This window comes from Phoca vitulina, unplaced genomic scaffold, assembly GCF_004348235.1.
Source record: "Phoca vitulina isolate PV1807 unplaced genomic scaffold, GSC_HSeal_1.0 scaffold22, whole genome shotgun sequence".
Lineage (NCBI taxonomy): Eukaryota > Metazoa > Chordata > Mammalia > Carnivora > Phocidae > Phoca > Phoca vitulina.
In genome coordinates, this window is record NW_022589725.1 from 26,061,958 (window position 1) to 26,083,138 (window position 21,181).

General features: G+C 34.3%; 1 protein-coding gene across 1 annotated transcript in view; it reads left to right on the forward strand.

Annotated features, from left to right (window-relative positions):
• The window catches only part of LOC116641624 (ADP-ribose glycohydrolase MACROD2-like), a 161,396-nt gene extending 147,599 nt beyond the window's left edge, over positions 1 to 13,797 (forward strand). The window contains exon 4 of the mRNA XM_032419412.1: positions 13,282 to 13,797. Coding sequence (XP_032275303.1) covers positions 13,282 to 13,310 — 29 coding nt within the window. The 3' untranslated portion in view covers positions 13,311 to 13,797. The remainder of the gene's footprint in view (positions 1 to 13,281) is intronic.
• The last annotated feature ends 7,384 nt before the right edge of the window (positions 13,798 to 21,181 follow it).

Genomic DNA, 21,181 nt, shown 5'->3' on the forward strand with positions numbered 1-21,181 from the left:
GGAAAAAAAATTTAGAAAATTGGTATTTTTTTCCCTTAAATATTTGGTAGAATTTACCAGTAAACCCATCTGGGACTAGTGCTTTCTGTTTTTGAGGGTGATAATTATTGAATCAATTTCTTTACAAATATAGGCTTATTCAGAATGTCTGTTTCTTCTTGTATAAGTTTTTGTAGATTGTGTCTTTCAAGGATTTGGTCCATTTTTTCCCATTTATCAGGTCTGTGGACATAAAGTTGTTCATAATACTCTCATTAATATTTTATCTGTTATTTTATTTAGTGATCTCCCCTCTTTCATTTCTGATATTAGTAATTTATGTCTTCTCTTGTTTTTCTTGGTTAGCTGAATAGGGGTTTATCAATTTTGTTGATCTTTTCACAGGACCAGGTTTTCGTTTTGTTGATTGTGTGTGTGTGTGTGTGTGTCTACGGATTTCCTGTTTTCAATTTTATTTTTGCCCTAGTTATTATTTCTTATTTTAGATTTAATTTACTTTTTTTTTTTTTTTTTAGTGTACTAATATGGAAGGTCAGATAAATGGTTTTCAGTCCTTCTTTTCTGGATATACATCCAATGATACAAGTTTCCTTCAAGCACTGTTTTTGCTGCATTCCAGAAATTTTGATAGTTGTAATTTTATTATTTAGTTCAACATATTTTTATTTTTCTATTGAGACTTATTTGACTCATGTATTATTTAGAATGTATTGTTTAATCTGTATTTATTTGGGGATTTTCTAGCTCTGTTATTGATTTATAGTTTAATTTCATTGTAGTCTGGAAGCATATCTTGTATGATTTCTTTTCGTTTTACAATTTTTAAGGTTTATTTTATGGCACATAATGTGGTCTGTCTTAGTGAATGTTTCATGTGTACTTGGGAAGAATGTGTATTTTGTTGCATGAAATATTCTATAAATGCCAATTAGATACAGTTGATTGATGATGCTTTTCAGTTCAGCTGTATTCTTACTGATTTTCTGCCTGCTAGATCTGTCATTTGTTGATAGAGGGGTGTGGAAGTCTCCAGCTATAATAGTGAATATATCTATTCTTGCAGTTCTGTCAATTTTGCCTCATGTATTTTGATGCTATGTTGTTAGATGCATATACATTGAGAATTGTTCTGTCTTTTTGGAGAATGACCCCTTTGTCATGATGTAATACCCCTTCTTATCCCTAATAATTTTCCTTGCTCTGTAGTCTGCTTTGTGTGAAGTTAATATAACTACTCAAATTTTCTTTTGATTATTGTCAGCATGGTATGTCTTTCTCCATCTTTTTACTTTTAATCTGTTTCTTTATTTACAGTGGGTTTCTTACAGACAACATATAGTTGAGTCTTGACTTTTTAGCCACCCTGACAGTTTGTCTTTTAATTGGTATATTTAGACCATTAATATTACAGTGATTGATACAATTCATTTAGCATCTACTCTTTTGTAACTGTTTCCTATTTGTTGCCCTCATTTTGTTTCCTTTTTTGTCTTTCACTATTTTCCTGCCTCTGCTTTTAGTTGAACATTTTATATGATTCCATTTTTCTCTCCTCTCTTAGCATATCAATTATATTTATTTTTAAAAAAACAGTTTAGGGGTGCCTGGGTGTCTCAGTTGGTTAGGTGACTGCCTTTGGCTCAGGTCATGATCCTGGAGTCCCAGGATCGAGTCCCACATTGGGCTCCCTGCTCAGCAGGGAGTCTGCTTTTCCTGCTGACCCTCCCCCCCCCGCGCTCTCTCTTTCTCTCTCTCTCTCTCTCTATCTCTCAAATAAATAAATAAAAAAAATAAATAAATCTTTAAAAAAGTTTAGTGGTGCCCTAGATTTTGAAATACACATTTACTTCCAATCTAATCCACTTTCGAATAATACTGTCTTGGATATCCACGGATAGTGTAGGTATTTCCATTTCCTCCTTGCTTTCCTTTTTGTCTTTGATTTTCTGCAGTTTGAATATGATATGCCTTTAGTGGAGATTTTTCATATCCTGCTTGGTGTTCTCTGAGTTGCCTAGATGTATGGTTTGGTTTCTGTTATTAATTATGGAAAATTTTTAGCTGTTAGTATCTCAGGTAATTCTTTATTCCTTCCCTTCCTTCTTTCCTCTCCCTGCCTCTTTCCCTTTCTCTTTCTTGTCCTTTTGGTTTCCCATTACACATAATTATGCCTTTGGTAATTGTCCTAGAGTTCTTGCATATTCTGTTCTATTTAAAAAATTTTTTTTCTTTTTTTTGCTTTTTAGTTTGAGAAGTTTCTACTAACATCGCTACCTCATTGATTCTTTCATTGGGCATGACCAGTATATTGATGAACCCATCAAAGGCATTTTTCATTTCTGTTACAATGTTTTTTATTTCCAACATTTTCTAGGAGTTCTTTCCTAGAATTTGCATCTCTCAGCTTATATTATCTATCTGTTCTTGCATGTTGTCCCCATTTTTTCATTAGAGCTCTTAACGTATTATACTGTTTTAAATTCCTGGTCTACTAATTCCAAAATCTGACATATCTGAGTCTGGTTCTTATGCTTTGTCTCTTCAGACTGTGCTTTTTTCCCTGTTAGCATGTCTTGTAATTATTTTCAAGCCAAGACATGATATATCAAGTAAAAGGAGGTGAGGTAAACAGGCCTTTAATGTCTTATGTTTATGTAGCTTGGAGTTAGGCTGTGTTACCATTTAACTGTAGGTGTGTGAGGCTAAAATTTCCTCTAATGTCATTGTTTTTATATCCTTCTTAAGTAGGGTCTAGGTCTTGCTGGTTTTTTTTTTTTCCAGCTATAATTCACTGTTATATAGGAGCCTGATATTGATGTGGTTAAGAGGTGTGGGGGGAGGGGAATCCTATAGTCTTATGATTAGGTTTCATTTTTTGTGTGAGCCTTTTACATTTGGCTGTGGCCTTCACAAGAACTTCTTCTCTTTCCATCATAGGTGAGACAGGAAGGCTAGCAGTGGCTGGAGTTGGGCATTTCCCTTACCGCATGACAAAGGCTAAAGGAGGCTAGAGTTGGATATTTTCCTTCCTCCAAATTGGTTAGATTCTGATAAAACCCAAGTGGCTTAGTCTCTAGTAAAAGATTTTTCTTTTCTTTTCTTTTTTTTTTTTAATTATTTATTTGAGATAGAGGGCAGGGAGAAAGAGAGAGAGTATACAAGGGGGAGAGGGGCAGAGGGACAAACAGACTCCCGGCTGAGCATGGAGCCTGATGCAGGGCTCCATCCTAGGACCCTGAGATCATGACCTGAGCCAAAGTCAGGTGCTTAACTGACTGAGGCACCCAGGTGCCCTGAGTTTGATTTTTCTAATAGATATCTGCTGGGAAACTCATAATAGCTTGTTCAAACTGTGCCTAAAATCAGGGAAAATGGATATTGGGTGAGTGTTTAAAAAAACTCTTATGAATTATGTTTGTAAACTTATATTAGCTTTGAGGTATTTTGTTAGGTGTCTTTTAGTGTTTGAGCAGCTGGAGGATGAAGTTACCAACTTAATTTCTTATAGGCAAAGGAGGTTTTATCCTGTTGTCCCAATTTTTGATGAGTTACTTATTGACACTAAACTCCAAACAAATACAATTATCTCTGTAGGATTAGTAGAAGATCTGGAGATGTGTCTTTTGTAAATATCACTAACAGTTGTTAACCATATTTGTAATCGAGGCTGACCATGGATTTCCTGATGCCAACACCTAAACTGTGGAATCCAGAGTGAAACAAGCTTGAACCTGTTTCTGTCTCTGGTTTATTAGAAATGTTTATCTGAGAGATTACTATGAATCATAGGATTATGAGATCACCTATAGTGACAGAAGGCATTTTTTAAAAAGTAGAGCTTCTGCAAGTCTCCAAAATAATTAAAATGCATAGAACACATGCAGCAGATGGTAAAAGGGTTTGAACCAATTGTGTGTGACATTTTTACTACTTACTTTTCCATGATAATGATTTTGTGTAGTTAAGGTGGTGACCTTTCATGATAACTTCTGCAGGTATATAAAGTGGAATGTTATCTCTGGAGTTGCTAATATCTGGCAATTTTAGAATAGATGTGAAAGTACTTTCCTAATGCTTCACTTATAATTTTACTATTGTAATATCAAATTAACAAGCTAACTGTCCTCTGGGGTTTCTTTTCTCTGATATTTACCCCTTTACCCAAATGGTTTGAAAAAATTAACTGGCATTTATGTTGTTTCTGTAGCATTAAGTTTCCCCTTTTAAACCTGAAAAGTGATGTGCTATTTAAACTTTATTTAAAAGATGCCTTTGAATATAAGCAGAAATATTATGCTCTTTGGTATTATCTTGTTTCTGAGGACTTAATTCCCATCCATCATTTATCCCCTTTATCCTCAAAATAATGTAGTCTTACTTCTAACTTGATTTTCTGCTGGTGATGGTGGATTTTTGATAATTCATCTGTTTTGATTATCTATTGCTGTGTGAGAAACCACCGCAAACTTAGTAGCTTAAGGAAATAACTATTTAAACAGTAACTAAGATTAAATTCTTAAGAATAAATTTTATGAGAGATGTGTAAAAGCTATATGAGGAAAAAAAAATTCCTGAAACATGAGCAGAGTTGGAAAAATGGAAAGACTTCCCCTCTTCTTGTACCAACACTCAACATTATAAAAGTGAGTTCTCCATTTATTAATAGACAAAGTTAATGGATTCTCAACAAAAGTACCAACAATTCATTTTGTGGAATTACATAAATTTATCCTGAAGTTCATACAAATATGTAACAATAGCCAGGAAAACACTGAAAAAGAAAAAAAAACAAGGGATGACTAGCCCTACCAGACATTAAAACATGCTAGAATACTAGATGGCCTCTATAATTAAAGCATTGTAGTACTCACAGGTGAATAGACAGAGCAACAGAATGGAAGAGAATGTCCAGAAATAAATCCAATACATATGAAAATTTAATATATGATATAGCATCTCAAATGGCTAGGATAAAGATAGATTTTTAAATAAATGTTCAACAGTTGAATGGCTATTTGGAAAAAGTTATTTTATACTATGTCTTATACTCAAAGATAATAAATTTGGTATCTAAATGTAAAAAATTAAAAATTAAACCATACAAGCACTAGATGGAAACACAAGTGCATTCTTATTTAACCTTTAACTCTGACTCAAAATATAGGCAATAAAAGAAAAGATTGATAAGTTTGACTATATAAGATTTTTTTAAATTTTGTGGCCAAGAACACCATAAACAAAGTGAAAAGACAACTAACAAAGTATAAAAAAATTCATAACATCCACACAGACAAAAGGTAATATCCCTAATACACAAAGAACTCTTTAAATTATTATTCAAGTATATTTGACATATAGTGTTATGTTAGTTTCAGGTGCACAACATAGTGGTTCAAGAATTCTATACAATATGCAGAGCTCACTACAGTAAGTGTAGTTACCACCTGTCACCATACAACATTATTCTATTACTGATTTATATTCCCTGCTGTACTTTTCACCCCCAGGACTTATTTATTTTATAACTGGAAGTTTGTACCTCTGAATCTTCTTTCCCTATTTTGCCTATTCCCCTACCCTTCTCCCCTCTGGCAGCCACCAGTTGTTTTCTGTATTTGAGTTTGTTTCTGGTTTTTGTTTGTTCGTTTGTTTTTTAGGTTCTACATATATGTGAAATCATATAATGTTTGCCTTTTTCCATCTGATTTATTTCACTTAGCATAATACTTTCTAGGTCCATTCATGTTGTCAAAAATGGCATGATCCCATTCTTTTTATGGCTGAGTAATAGTCCATTATATATATGAGATATGTATAGATCATATCTATAGATATGTATATGTATATATATTTTATATATATAATACATGCCATGTTTTCTTTATCCGTTCATCTATTGATGAACACCTAGGTTGTTTCCATATCTTGGCTATTGTAAATAATGCTACAATAAACATAGGGGTGCATATCTTTTTGAATTAGTGTTTTCCTTTTCTTTGGGTGAATACCCAGTAGTAGAATTGCTAGATCATATGGTATTTCTATTTTGAATTTTTTGAGGAGGCTTATCCCATTTTCCACCTGTGGTTGTGCTAATTTACATTTCCACCAGCAGTACATAAGGGTTCCTTTTTCTCTACATTCTTGTTAACACTTGTTATTTGTCTTTTTTATACTAGTCCTGATTAATGTGAGGTGATATCTCATTGTGGTTTTTGCATTTCCCTGATGATTAGTGATGTTGATCATCTTTTCAGGTGTCTGTTGGCCATCTGTATGTCTTTTTTGGAAAAAGTCCATTCAGGTCCTCTGCCCATATTTTAATTGGTGTGTGTGTGTGTGTGTGTGTGTGTGTGTGTGTGTGTGTGTGTGTTGTAGAAGTTCTTTATATATTTTGGATACTTATCCTTTCACAGATCTGTCATTTGCAAATATCCTATTCAGTAGATTGCCGTTTTGTTGATAGTTTCCTTCTTTGTGGATATGATTTTTATTATGGTGTATTTCTATTAGTTTATTTTTGCTTTTGTTTCCCTTGCTTTAGGAGACCTATCCAGAAAAATGTTGCTAAGGCTGATATCCAAGACATTATTGCTGGTGTTTTCCTTTAGGAGTTGTATGGTGTCAGGTCTCACATTTAGTTCTTTACTCCATTTTGAATGTATATTTTTATTTTTGTGTATGGTGTCAGAAGATAGTTCAGTTTAATTCTTTTACATGTAGATATCCAGTTTTCCCAACACCCATTAATTGAAGTGGGTCTTTTCCCCATTGTATATTCTTGCCTTCTTTGTTGTAGAACAATTGACTATATAAGCATGGGTTTATTTCTAAGCTCTCTGTCCTGTTCCATTGATCTATGTATTTTTGTGCTGTACCATGTTATTTTGAGTACTACAGCTTTGTAGTATATCTTGAAATCTGGGATTTTGATGCCTCCAGCCTTGTTCTTCTTTCTGAAGATTGTGTTGGCTATTCAGGGTCTTCTGTGAATCCATACAAGTTTTAGGATTATTTGTTCTAGTTCTGTGAAAAATACTACTGATATTTTGATAGGATTGCCTAGAATCTGTAGATTGCTTTGTGTAGTATGGACATTTTAAAAGTATCAATTCTTTGAACCCGTAAGTATGATATATTTCCATTTATACAAAGAACTCCTAAAAATAGAGGGACAAAAGCCCAAACATCCTATATAAAAATAGGAAGAAGACATGGATAATTCACAAAAAGCAAACATGAATATATGATAAACATATGAAAAAAAATTCAATCTCCTAATTGGAGAAATATAACTTAAAACAGCACTAAAGTATCATTTCTCACCTTTTACAGTGACAAATTTTTTTAAATGATATTTTGTCAGGGAGGCTGAAGGGAAACAGTTAACTCTCATAATTTGGTGGTAGGAATTCAAACCAATAAAATCCTCTGAAAGGAAATTTGGTAATACCTAACAAAAATACATAATTATTTTTTGACCCAATCGTTCCACTCATAAGAACCTATGATGATGATACCCCTCCAAAAAATATGAAAATACATATTTATGAGGTTATTTACTGCAGCATTATCTGTAATTACAAAATATTGGAAATAACTTGAATGTCCATACATAAGAGAATGGTTGAATAAATTATGGTCAATCCCATATTAATTCCATAGAGTATTATGCAACTGTAAAAAGTTGTGATGAAGGTACTATGAACTTACTTAACTTATAGTATATACTGTTACAAGAAAATTGAAAAAAAAAAGGGTGTTTTAATTAATATAAGAACGATATAAAAATATATTTGTTCATTTGTGTGAAAGAAATACAGGAGTGATAAATTGCAATTTGAAAAATGTATCTATCTTTGGTGGGTAGAAGTGGGATAAAAAGGACAATGTGAGCAGAGTTGTAAGGATGAAGAGGGTATACTTTCTCTTTTTTTTGTATAACTTTGACTCTTATAGTAATGTTTTAAATATCAAATAAAAGATATCATTGAAATCTACCAGAATTGTGGGCAAGGTTACCCAAATGAATACACCTTGCCACCACTGAACCTGATTTTATCGCAGATGAATAAAATAACCATATTGAACAGTATGGGAACCGAAAGAAGTGATCTAAGTAACTTTGTAAAACAGTTTTTTGACTAGAATGTACAAATATTGCATCCTGTTTATTAGGTATGGTTTTTTCAGAGATATGGGTTAATGGTTCAGTGTTTTTTTTTTTTTCTTTTTTTCAGAGGTATAGGTTAAAATTCAGTAAGTGTTTTAGGATTGAACAAATGAGTAAATGTAGATAATAAGAGCCAGGTTTCTTACTATCAGAGAAGGAAGTAACAAATAAGGAAACGGGAAGGCTATAATGAACCTTGTAATAAATTAAAATCAGTTTTCAGTATGAACTTATAGTTAGGTAAATATGTAGAGACAGAGATAGATATACATATCTGTATCTACACACACACACAGAGGTAATAGAAATAACTATGTGTGTATATGCATGGGTCAGTATGCATTCATGGATTCTTAGCACTGTTCACTGGATTCTTAGCACTGTTCACTGACAAAGAATGCCTTGGAGCAATGACACCTCAGTAGTAGTGAGCATACTTAATAACGAATCTTGGTTTTTATTTTTTATTTATTTTACTTATTTTTTTTAGAGAGAGAGCATGAGCAGGGGTGGAGAGGGGCAGAGGATGAGGGAGAGAGACTCTTAAGCAGGCTCCACACTTAGTGCAGAGCCAGATGTGGGGCTTGATTTCTCAACCCCGAGATCATAACCTAAGCCGAAACCAAGAGTCACACATTGACTTGACTGAACCCAACTCAGGTACCCCAACAGTTCTTGGTTTTTAAATACCATTCTCCAGTGAAAGGAACCAGAGGTCTTAGGAGAAGTGGTACATTCCAGGGCTGAAGTAGAGAAAATGCATATGATCCTTGTGGATCTTGTGGTGGGATAGGGAATAGTCAAAAAAACCGAGGAGTCAATGTGAAGGAGATCCTAATACCCAAAGCTGGAGCAATTTGAGGAACAAACTAAATAGTGATGGTATTGGAATATAACTCATAGATTAAACTGAATACCCATACTGATCTACATAGATAATTGAAGAAATGGACAGCTTTTTTTATTTTTTATTTTTTTAAAGATTTTACTTATTTATTTGACAGAGAGAGACACAGCGAGAGAGGGAACACCAGCGGGGGAGTGGGAGAGGGAGAAGCAGGTTCTTCGCTGAGCAGGGAGCCCAATGCGGGGCTTGATTCCAAGACCCTGGGATCATGACCTGAGCCGAAGGCAGACACTTAATGACTGAGCCACCCAGGTGCCCCGGGACAGCTTTTCTTTACAAAGAATTCCAATTAATAAATGTGGAAGGAATGAAGGAAATATAACACCCCTTTAGACCAATACCACAATAATACCTTGCAGGCAAGATCCACCAAAGAATGGGCAAAATCAGTAGGCGAAAATTTGAGAAGAAACAGGATGTTTGCAGTCTCAAAGTCCCAAGATATTTATCAATTATGGAGGAGAAAATAGTAATGTTACTGTGGAGAAACCTAGTAATCACCTTAACCAAATGATTAAGGTTAACACAAAAGACATGTACCAATGTCTCGTACCCCTGCTGTGATACAGTTAGAAGGGCACAATATTAGTTTTGTGGTAATCTTGCCAAAAATATTATTTGTCAATCTAATCTTGAAAAAACATCAACAAGCCAAAATGAACAGAGATTCTATAAAATAAAAGATTAGTTGTCATAAAAAAATGTTAAGGTCAGAAAGACAAAGACTGTGGAATAGTCATAGTTTGGAGGAAACCAAGGAGATACAATAGATGCAATATGGGACCCCATATTGAATACTAGAATAGGAAAAGGACATTAGGAAAAAAACTGTTGAAATTTTAATAAGGTCTATAGCTTAGTCAATAATATTGTACCAATGTTAATTTCCTGGATTGGATAATTGTACTATGGTTATATAAGTTGTTAACACTAGGGGAAGGTGGGTATGAAGGATACATGAGCTCTCTGTATTAATTTTGAAAAACTGTAATAAATCTAAAATTATTTCAAAATTAAAAATATTAAAAACCCAACAATAACCATTTTTCTTCCCTTTTGTAGTTGTTTGACCCAGCTGGGCATTTTCTTTTTTTATGACTGTAGTCAGAGGACTACTAGGCTGGGATATTTTGGAGGCTTGACTTGGATGTAGAGATAGCTGCTGGGCCTCTCTTCCTTCAGTCAGGGCTTCTCCAGTGATTCCTTCTTTCTCCACCAAGGTAGTCTGTACTTCTTACATAATGGCTCTGGACTCTAAGAGTGCAAGAGCAGAAGCTACAAAATATTCTTAACATCTGGGCTCAGAAATCCCAAAACATCCCTTTTTCATGTTCAGTATCAAAGTAGTCACAGGCCTGCCAAAACCAAAGTCATTGAGGAATGACTTCTACCTCTTGATTAGAGAGTGGCTTGTGTGTACAGGAGGGAAGGAGATTAAGTACTACTCCTGCCATCGCCTCTTTTTGGATTCCCTTAGAGATCATTAGCAGATGTCAGACTGTGGCTTATGAAGCTCTGATTTAACTTGGCTGAGGATGAGGGCAGTGGATGGATGGAGAGAAACTTTAAGACTGGCTTGACAGTGGTGCTCCAAAACAAAAAACAAAAAAACGAATAACCAGTGGAGCTACAGAGTCTTTTTCAGGAAAGAAAACCTGCATTTGAATTTCCTAAACATTTTCTTCTTTCTTTATGGTTTTTAATACTTGAAACAACCACAAAAGGTCTCTAGAATCCAACTTTTGATTTTTTGGCAGGATCCTACCTAAACCATTCTGAATAGATGGGGATCTATCCTGTTTTAAACACATGTATGAAAGATAGTCTTCTTGTACCACATATTCCAACAGTTAACAATCTTTAAGTTTAAGAAGTCTTTTGAGGGGCACCTGGGTAGCTCAGTTGGTTAAGCGTCTGCCTTCGGCTCAGGTCATAATCCCAGGGTTCTGGAATCGAGCCCCGCATCGGGCTCCCTGCTCGGCGGGAAGCCTGCTTCTCCCTCTCCCACTCCCCCTGCTTGTGTTCCCTCTCTCGCTGTGTCTCTCTCTGTCAAATAAATGAATAAAATCTTAAAAAAAAAAAAAAAAAAAAAGGGAAGTCTTTTGAAGTCCTTTATCTAAATCTCTTAGACTCAAACTTTTCTTCCATTTTGTTTGTCCCATTCTTGGTGGAGCAGTTACTCACTTTCCTTTGTACAGTTGACCTTTGAACAATGTGAGGGTTAGGGGTGTTGATCCCCTACACAGTCAAAAATATGCATATAACTTTTGATTCCCTCCAAAATTTAAGACCAATATCCTACTATTGATTGGAAGCCTTACTAATAACATCAATAGTTGACTGACACATATTTTCTATGTTATATGTATTTATATGTGTTATATTCTTACCATAAAGTAAGCTAGAGAGAAGAAAATGTTAAGAAAATCATAAAGAGAAAATACATTTACAGTACTATACTGTATTTTCAAAAATTCATGTGTAAGTGGAACTGTGCAATTCAAAACCATGTTGTTGAAGGGTCAACTGTACTTCCAAAAAACCATGCCTAATTTAGCATATATTGAACCTGCCAGAAATGTATTTTTTTCCTCTTCTGGAATTGTAACTACATAAATAGCACCTATTGTGTGCTAGACACTGTTTGAAAGGCTTTACAATGATTCTTACAATGACCAAAATAGGCATTAATATTATTTACATTTGTATATGAGGAAATTGAGAGATAGATTATGTAGCTTGCCCTTATATGCCTTCTCATGTTGTTTGGCTTGAGTCTGAGTTTTGTCCATTGCACTTTGCTGTGCTGAGCACGACTGGTTTCTATTCCTGACTGAAATCTTCAAATTCTGTTTTTAATTTTGTATCCTGTAACTTTACTGAATTCACTGATTAGATCTAACAGTTCTTTGAGTTTTTAGGATTTGTATATATAAAATCATGTCATCTGTAAATAGAGACAATTTTATTTCTTCCCAATTCTGATACCATTTGTTTCTTTTTTTTTTTTTTTTTTTTTTTACCTGATTGCTCTAGCTAGAACTTCTAATACTGTGTTGAATAGGAGCTGTGAGGTTGGGGCACTCTTGTCTTGTTCCTGATCTTAGAGGAAAATCTTTTCAACCTTTCACCATTGAATTATGTTCGTTTGGGGCTTGCCACATAGGCCTTTATTATTGAGATATGTTCATTCTATGACAATTTAAGAGTTTTTATCATGCATGGATGTTGAATTTTGTCACATGCTTTTTCTGTGTCTATTGAGATGATTGTATGATTCTTTCATTCTGTTAACGTGATATATTACATTGATTGATTTGCATAAGTTGAATGATCCTTGCATCCCTGAAATAAATTCTACTTGATCATAGCAAATGATTTTTTTTTTTTAAGTAAGCTCTATGCTCCATTGTGAGGCTTGAACTCATGACCCCGAGATCAAGGGTCACATGTTTTATTGGCTGAGCTGGCCAGGTGCCCCACAAATGATCCTTTTAATGTGCTCCTGAATTTGGTTTGCTAGTATTTTATTGAGAATTTTTGTATCTATATTCATTAGAGATGTTGGCTTATAGTTTTCTGTTAGTTTTGGTATCAGGATAATGTTAGACTTAAAAAATGAGTTTGGAAATATTCCCTTCTGTTCAAAAATTTTTTGAACAGTTTGAGGATAGCTGTTAATTCTTCTTTAAATGTATGTTACAATTCACCAGTGAAGCCATCTTGTCCTGGGCTTTACTTTGTTGGGAGATATTTGATTACTGATTCAATCTCTACCCTGGTATTGGTCTATATTTCTTCCTGATTCAGTCTTGGTAAGTTGTAGGTTTCTAAGAATTTTCCCATTTCTTCTAGATCGTCCAGTTTATTGATACATAGTTGTTCATTGTAGCCTCTTATCCTTTGAATTTCTGTGGTATCCATTGTAATGTCTTTTTTTCCATTTATAATTTTGTTAATTCAGGTCTTATTTTTCTTGATTAGTCTAAGAGTCTGTCAATTTTATTTAACTTTTCAAAGACTCAACTCAGTTCAGTTAACCTTTTCTATAGTTTTTCTGTTCTCAATTTCATTTATTTCTGATCTAATTTCTGTTATTTCCTTTCTTCTGCTGATGTTCAGCTCTGTTCTTCTTTTTCTAGTTCCATAAAGTGTAGAGTTAGGTTGTTTATTTGGGATGTTTCTTGCTTGTTTCTTGTAGGTGTTTATTGCTATGGACTTCCCTCTTAGAGCTGCTTTTGCTGCATCCCACAAATTCTGGTATGTTCGGTTTCCATTTTTGTCTCAAAAAATTTTCTGTTTGTTCTTTAATTTCTTCTTTGATTTATTGATTGCACAGGAGAGTGTTAATTTCCACATGTTTGTGAATTTTCTATTTTTCCTTGTTTTTTAGTGCTGGTTTCATGCCAGAAACATGTGGTCAGAGATACTTGTAATGATTTCAATCTTCTTGGATTTGCTAAGACTTATTTTGTGGCCTAACATATGGTCTGTCCTAGTAAATATTCCATGTGTTCTTGAGAAGAATATGTATTCTGCCGTTGGATAGACTGTTTTGTACATACCTTTTAGGTTCATTTGGCCTGTAGTGTTCAAATTCACTGTTTCCTTATTGATTGTCTGGATGATTTATCATTGTCAACAATGGGGTGTTAAAGTCCCCAACTGTTATTATATTACTGTTTATTTCTTCTTTTAGTTCTGTTTTGCTTTATATATTTAGGTGCTCCAATATTGGCCACATAAATATTTATAATTGTTATATCCTCTTGATATACTGACCCTTTTATCATTATATTATGGCCTTCTTTGTCTCCTTTTACCATTTTTAGTTTAAAGTCCATTTTGTCTGATATAAGTATAGCTACCTCTGCTTTTTTTGGTTGCCATTTGCTTGAAATGTCTTTTTACATTCCTTCACTGTCAGTCTACGTGTGTCTTTAAGCCTAAAGTGATTCTCTTGTAGATGGCGTATTGTGCTATCTTACTCTTCTTATCCATTACACCATTCTATGTCTTTTTTGGGAGAATTTAATCTATTTGCATTTTATATAATTATTGATAGCTAAGAATTTAGTATTGCTATTTTGTTAATTTTTCTCTTGTTGTTTTGTAGATATGTTGTTCTTTGTTTCTTTTCCTACTGTCTTGTGTGTGTTTCTCTTGGTGTCTTTTGGTATCAGTATGCTTTGAGTTATCATGTTTTTTGGTATAATTACTAGAGGATTTTTCCTTGTCATTACCATGAGGCTTATATAAAATATCTTAAAGTTATTATACCCTCCTTTAAACTAATAACTTAATTTTGATAGAATTAATAAACTTTACAATTTTACTTCTCCTCCTTACATTTTAGGTTATTGCTGTTACAATTTACATGTTGTTTATATTGTGTAACTAATACCAGATTATGATAGTTATGGTTACTTCTACTTTTTTATTAACTTTTAAACTAGAGTTGTAAGTGAATTATATACCACTGTTACCATATTGCAGAATCTAACTATGACGATATATTTACTATTACCAGTGAGATTTACACTACCTTTTAATGTTTTTATGATGTTAACTAGCATTCTTTTACTTCCATGTTAGAGTTCTACTTCAAAGAACTGCTATTAGCATTTCTTTTAAGGCAGGTCTGGTGGTAACGAACTGTAAATGCCACTGTATATAGGGCTGTTGAGTGGCTGTGCAGTTTACCAGGAGCTCTGGTTAAATTGACAGGCTGAAGTCTGTATTGAGTGAGGAGCAGGACTACCAATTAGACTCCCTGCCCAGGTGTAGTGGGAGAAGCCACTCCAAAGCTGGTAAACTGTTGTCTAAACTCAAACTGACTCACACCCTAAATTCCCTGATTGAATAGGGCCACTGGCTTTGCTCTGCCAACTATTAGCTCTGTCTACCAACCTCTGGCTCAAATGCCACTATGCCACACAACTTCCAAGAGTTGTCACCAGCTCATCTGGTCGTAGGGGGTCAAAAGACACTCTCCACAGCAAGTGGGACTATTTAAGGGCTCCCTTACCTGACAGGCATCTCTCCCGCCTGCTCAAGCTACTTTCAATTTCCAAAACAGGTTCTGGTCCGGGGCTGGGAGCTACCCTTTTCGTTGGCTGTGAGTTAACTACCCAGCCTGTGTATACCATGGAAATGCTCCATGTCTGGTACTGGCTTTGCTCTGGGGGTGATCAGCTTTGCCTCTTGCTTGAGCACTTCTGGGACACACTGCTTCCAGGAGTTGTCATCAGCCATTCTAGTCAGATGCGGTTGGAAGACACTATTCTGGTTTCTGTTTCTATGAATCAAATTAGAAATTTAATGTCTGCTTTTTTAGACTGTTACTGAGTATTACAGGACAGGTAAGCAGCAGTCCTAGCGAGGCGGGGGGGGGGGGGGGACAAAGATGGAGAGTTGGCTACTTATTGTAACTGAATTCTTGCTACTTGAATCAGAACATATGACTCCCACAGGTTTATTGCAGAGAGCATGTTTTGGAAGAGAAATTTCTGGTTCATTATGGAAATGTTTTTGGATACATTCCAGGTTTACTCTTGCTGATATTCTATTTTAAGAGCATTGGGCCATGACTCCCAAACTGGCTGCTTGGTTAAACTGGAATATATTACTCAGTGGTATGGTAAAGAATATAACTGCTGAGGTTTTCATCTGCTTTTATTTCTTTGTTGCAGTTTTAAGAAATAAGTATGTTTAAAATTTAAGTATTATAAATTTATATATATTATATAAATATTAATATAAATATATAATGTATACAGATTATTAAAATTGCCTGAGGCATTCAGGCTCTTGATTATCTTTTCAATCTAAGAATAATTATGAAGCAATAAAACTGCCATAGAAAAGTAAATGTTGAAGTAATTAATATTTCATTATTTCCCTTTGTTGTTATTTTCCTATTTATGCTGGCTTGAAATCATAGTGGCTTATATATGAATATGGAGGTTAGTGACAGATTAGAAGTGCCATTTTAATTTCTGCTGCATCTTAAAGGAGTAATATAAATTGCTTGAATATTAGAAATTATGCATAGAATTTGCAGTATAAATCAAGTGGCCAATGTTATGTTAAAAATATTTCCTATATGTACTGTAAAACAGACTAGTAATTTGGTATGGATATTGTGTTAATCTTATTTTGGCTTAGGTGAAACATATTTTCCATCTGAAAATTTATAGAGAAAGATTATCTTTCTCTTTCATTCTGTAATTTCTTTAATTGGTTTCTTTAACTTGTTGTTCTGCCATTTCTTGACTGTGTGATTACTAAGGTAAAGGAAATGATGAAGAAACTTTTTGTTAGGTTCTGATTACTTTGCTTTTCTTCATATTTTTAAAAATTGTGATATAATTTACCGACTCCAAAATTTACTCTTTTAAAGTTTACATTTTGGTAATTTTTAGTATATCCACAATATTGTGCAATGATTACCATGTATAATTCCAGAACATTTTTATCACCTGAAAAGAAATCCTGTACCTTTTACCTGTGCCTTCCCATTCTTCATTTCCCAGCTCTTAGCAACCACTAATCTGTTCTCTGTCTCCATGGATTTGCTTATTCTGAACATTTCACATAAATAGAATTACACAGTCTGCAGCCTTTTGTGTCTGGCTTCTTTTACTTAGCATAATGTTTTCAGGATTCATCCATGTTGTAGCATGTATCCATACTTTATTCCCCCCGCCCCAATTTTATTGAGATATAAGTGATATATAATTTTTTATTAGTTTAAGGTACACAACATAATAATTTGCTATGTGTATGTATTGTGAAATGATTATCATGATAAGTTTAGTTAACATCCATCACCCCACAGAATTACAAACTTTTTTACATGTGATGAGGACTTTTAAGATCTGTTCTCTTGCAACTTTCAAGTATGCAATATAGTGTTGTTAACTAGAGTCACTATGCTGTACACTATATCCCCAGAACTTATTTATAGTGTAACTAGAAGTTTGTACTTTTTGACCACCTTTACTCATTCCCCACCTCCTGTATTTCTTTTTATGGCCAAATAATATTCTACTGTATACATACGCCAAAATTGTTTATCCATTCATCAGTTGATTGATGTTTTGGTTGTTTCCACTTATTGGCTATTAGGAATAATTCTTTGACCATTTATGTGCAATTTTTGTGTGAATATATGTTTTTGATTCTCTTGGTTCTGGAAGTGGTGAAGTTATACAACTTTATGAATTTACTATAAACCACTGAAATGTACATGTTAAAAGGGTGAATTTTGTGGTATGTGAATTGTAGCTCATTTTGAAAATATGAAGAAAGCAAAAAATCAGTACTTGGTAAAAACTTTCCTCATCTTTATTCTACTTTGGTAATAACATAGTCAAGAAATGAAAGAATAACAAGTTTATTAACAAAATAAATTAACAAAAATAGAGAAAGCAAAGAGAGGAATAGAATTGCTGTGTTGTATGGTAACTCTGTTTAACTTTGTGAGGAATGGCCAACTTGTTTTCCACTGTAGCTACAAAATTTTACATTCCCACCAGCAGTGTATGAAGGTTCCGCTTTTTCTTGTCAACACTTATAATTTTGCTTTTTTATTAAAAATTAAAGCTAGTGAAGTGGCATTTCCCAAATGACTAAGGATAGTGATAAGCATCTTTTCATGTACTTACTAGCTATCGGTATATCTTCTTTGGAGAAATGTCTATTCAATTTTTTTTTTTTTTAATTAATTATTTATTTATTTATTTATTTGACAGAGAGAGACACAGCGAGAGAGGTAACACAAGCAGGGGGAGTGGGAGAGGGAGAAGCAGGCTTCCCATGGAGCAGGGAGCCCGATGCGGGGCTCGATCCCAGGACCCTGGGATCATGACCTGAGCCGAAGGCAGGCGCTTAACGACTGAGCCACCCAGGCGCCCCCCTTTTTTTTTTTTTAAGAATATCGTTAGAATATCCTTTTTTCAGGTTTGTTGAGGTATAATTGAGAAATGAAATTGTCACAATATTGTCACAATAGCCAAACAACCTAAGTGTTTATTTTTGTATTTTTTTTTTTAAAGATTTTATTTATTTGAGAGAGAGAGCATGTGTGCGTGAGGGGTGGGGGGGGAGGAGGGGCAATCAAGAGTCAGACCCTCAACTGACTGAGCCACCCAGGTTCCCCAACCTAAGTATTTATTGATGGATGAATAGATAAAGAAAATGGGTTATAGGGGTGTCTGGGTGGCTCAGTCATTAAGCGTCTGCCTTCAGCTCAGGTCATGATCCCAGGGTCCTGGGATCGAGCCCCGCATCGGGCTCCCTGATCCACAGGAAGCCTGCTTCTCCCTCTCCCACTCCCCTTGCTTGTGTTCCCTTTCTCGCTGTGTCTCTTTCTGTCAAATAAATAAAATCTTTAAAAAAAAGTGTTATATATTATATATATAATGGGATAAAATGTAAATATATATAATGGGATAAAATATATTTATATTTTATATATGTGGGTGTATATAAAGAAGATAAATATTTTATAAATGGAATATTATTCAGCTTTAAAAAAGAAAGGAATTCTGCCATTTGTGACTGCGTGGATCAACCTGGAGGGGATTGTGTTAAGTGAAATAAGCCAGACAGAGAAAGACAAATACTGCATAGTATCACTTATATGTGGAATCTAAAAGGAAACAAAAAGTCAAACTCATAGAAACAAAAAGTGGAATGGAGGTTGCCATTGGTGGCTGGTGGGTAGAGAAAATTGGGAGAATCTCGTAAAAAGTATAAACTTTCAGTTATAAATAAGATCTGAGGCTCTAATGTATAATTGGTGACTATAGTTGATAATACTGTATTGTAGAATCAAAATTTTCTAAGAGTAGACTTTGAGTTCTCTCACACAAAAAGGTAAACATGTGAGGTTATGTATGTATTAATTAACTCAGTGGTGAGACTCCTTTCACAGTGTGTACATACATCAAATCTTGTACAATTCAGGTCCCTTGCCCATTTTTAAATTAGGTTTGTTTTTTTTTGTTTGTTTCTTGCTGTTGTAGGAGTTCCTTGTATATTTTGGATGTTAACCCCTTATCAGATATATGCTTTGCAAATTTTTCTCTCATTCCATGAAAAGGTTGAGTTTTCATTTTGTTGATGATTTCCTTTTCTGTGCAAAATCTGTTAATTGGATAGCCCCACTTGTTTATTTTTGCTATTGTCCACTATTTATTGCATCTCACTAGAGTATCAGTTCCATGAGTGTAGGTATCTATACGCAGTGTTTGTAACTGTGGGACACATAGTAGAAGCTCAATAATAGCTTGTTGAGTGAATTGAATGCATTGTTGTGCAGGGATGGGACATAGCATTTTACCTCCTTTATGATGGAGACTTCTTGAAATCATGGCTTAAGTAGCTAGAAATCACAAAACTGTCAATTAAAATAGCTACCTTAATCTGGAAAAGAAGTATTTCATTCTTTGTAAGTTTTTTTTTTTACATGTTCTGAACCACTTTCAGATATTAAAATACCCTCCTTTCATATTCTGCAGAAGAATTCTGTGTTACTAGGAAGTGGCTCATTTTTCCTCAGTCTGTTCCTGGAAATAAAGTCAAACTTAATCCCAAAGGAGTGGTATAATTCGTTGCTGTGCATCTGCTCTTAGACGAAACAATGTAATTATGGATATGACCAACAATTTAATTCAAGAAGTATTTATTGAATGTGTACTGTGTAGAAGACCCTGCTAGATGCCTGGGATAGAAATACTGATTATGTCATTAAAGCAAATACACATATGTACATAGATATGTTTCTTTAATTTGTAAAATTATGAAAATAAAAAATTAAAACAGTTTAAAATACAAAGCTCTGCAGCATAATTCAAAGAATTGATTTTAAGGTCAGAGTCCCTGGGTTCAAATTCCAACTCAGGTGCTTGCTAGCTCTAGGGACTCAGCTAAACTATCATTTTTAAGCTTCAGTGGCTTTTGTAAATGATGATAATATTGCTCACCGCATAGGGCTTTTGTGAAGATTTAATGAGAAAATGTATATAAAACTCCTTTGCCACCTACATAGTAAATGTTCATTATGCTATAACATATACATATTAGAGTTTTGAACCTGTGATTGTGTTTTTCAAGATTTTTTTCATAACTGCCTGACTTAGCTGACTTGCTCTTGGAGCGTCTCCCATCTCACTGGCAAGCCCAGCGCACAGTGACACACCCTGTTTTTACCAGCCTTTTCCCCCCAGGGTATATAGCTCTCTTCCTGATCTTTCTGATGCCCAGCCTAGTGGGGCTAGCTAGCTATATTCTGACTGATGTTTTCATTGCTGACTGCTTTCCTGGATTTCCGTAAGGGTTGTTACCAGATTATAATCCACCTCTTCCCAGGTTCTATGGGGAATTAAAGTAAGCATGATGTGAAAACATTCCCTAGTCAGGTAGACATATATAAATTAGTCCTCACTCAGATTAATATAACACAATTTCTTACTTTTCCCTATCCCATCAAAATTTTTGCTGTTCTTTTAGTGATCAAAAGATGTGGTAAATGTGCCTGTGCTTTTTAACTATTTCAGACCTTAAAGAATTCAATGTAAATTGACTATAAACAATAGAAAACTTTGATAAAGATAGAGATTTCATGAAGTTGGCTTAAGTGATACTGGAGAATCTACTGACTCTCATGTAACGCCACTGATAAAGGAGGATTTGGCAGTTTATGATTGAAACAGAAAATTGGCAAACGTTGTGATCAAATGCTTCAAAAGAGACTGGAATAGCAAAGGATTAAGAGATCGTTTGGAAAACTGATGAAGCCCTGGAATATTTCTCTTAGATGATATTTATTAGTGTCTTTTAGGTGTTAATTGTTAATTGACAGATGTTATGTCATGTTATGAAGTAATTTTAGAAAATCAGTAAAAACCTTTAACTGGTTTATTCTTTGATCTAAAAATTATCACAGTTACAATTATAACTAAATTTTTTAAAATGTAACATAAAGACAGCTTACTTTTATATTTATCTAAATTCTTTTTTCAGATGAAATCCTTGCTGTAAGTTGATTCAAGTGAACTTTGTAAGGACCAAGTAGTCTTAAAGCATTCACTCTG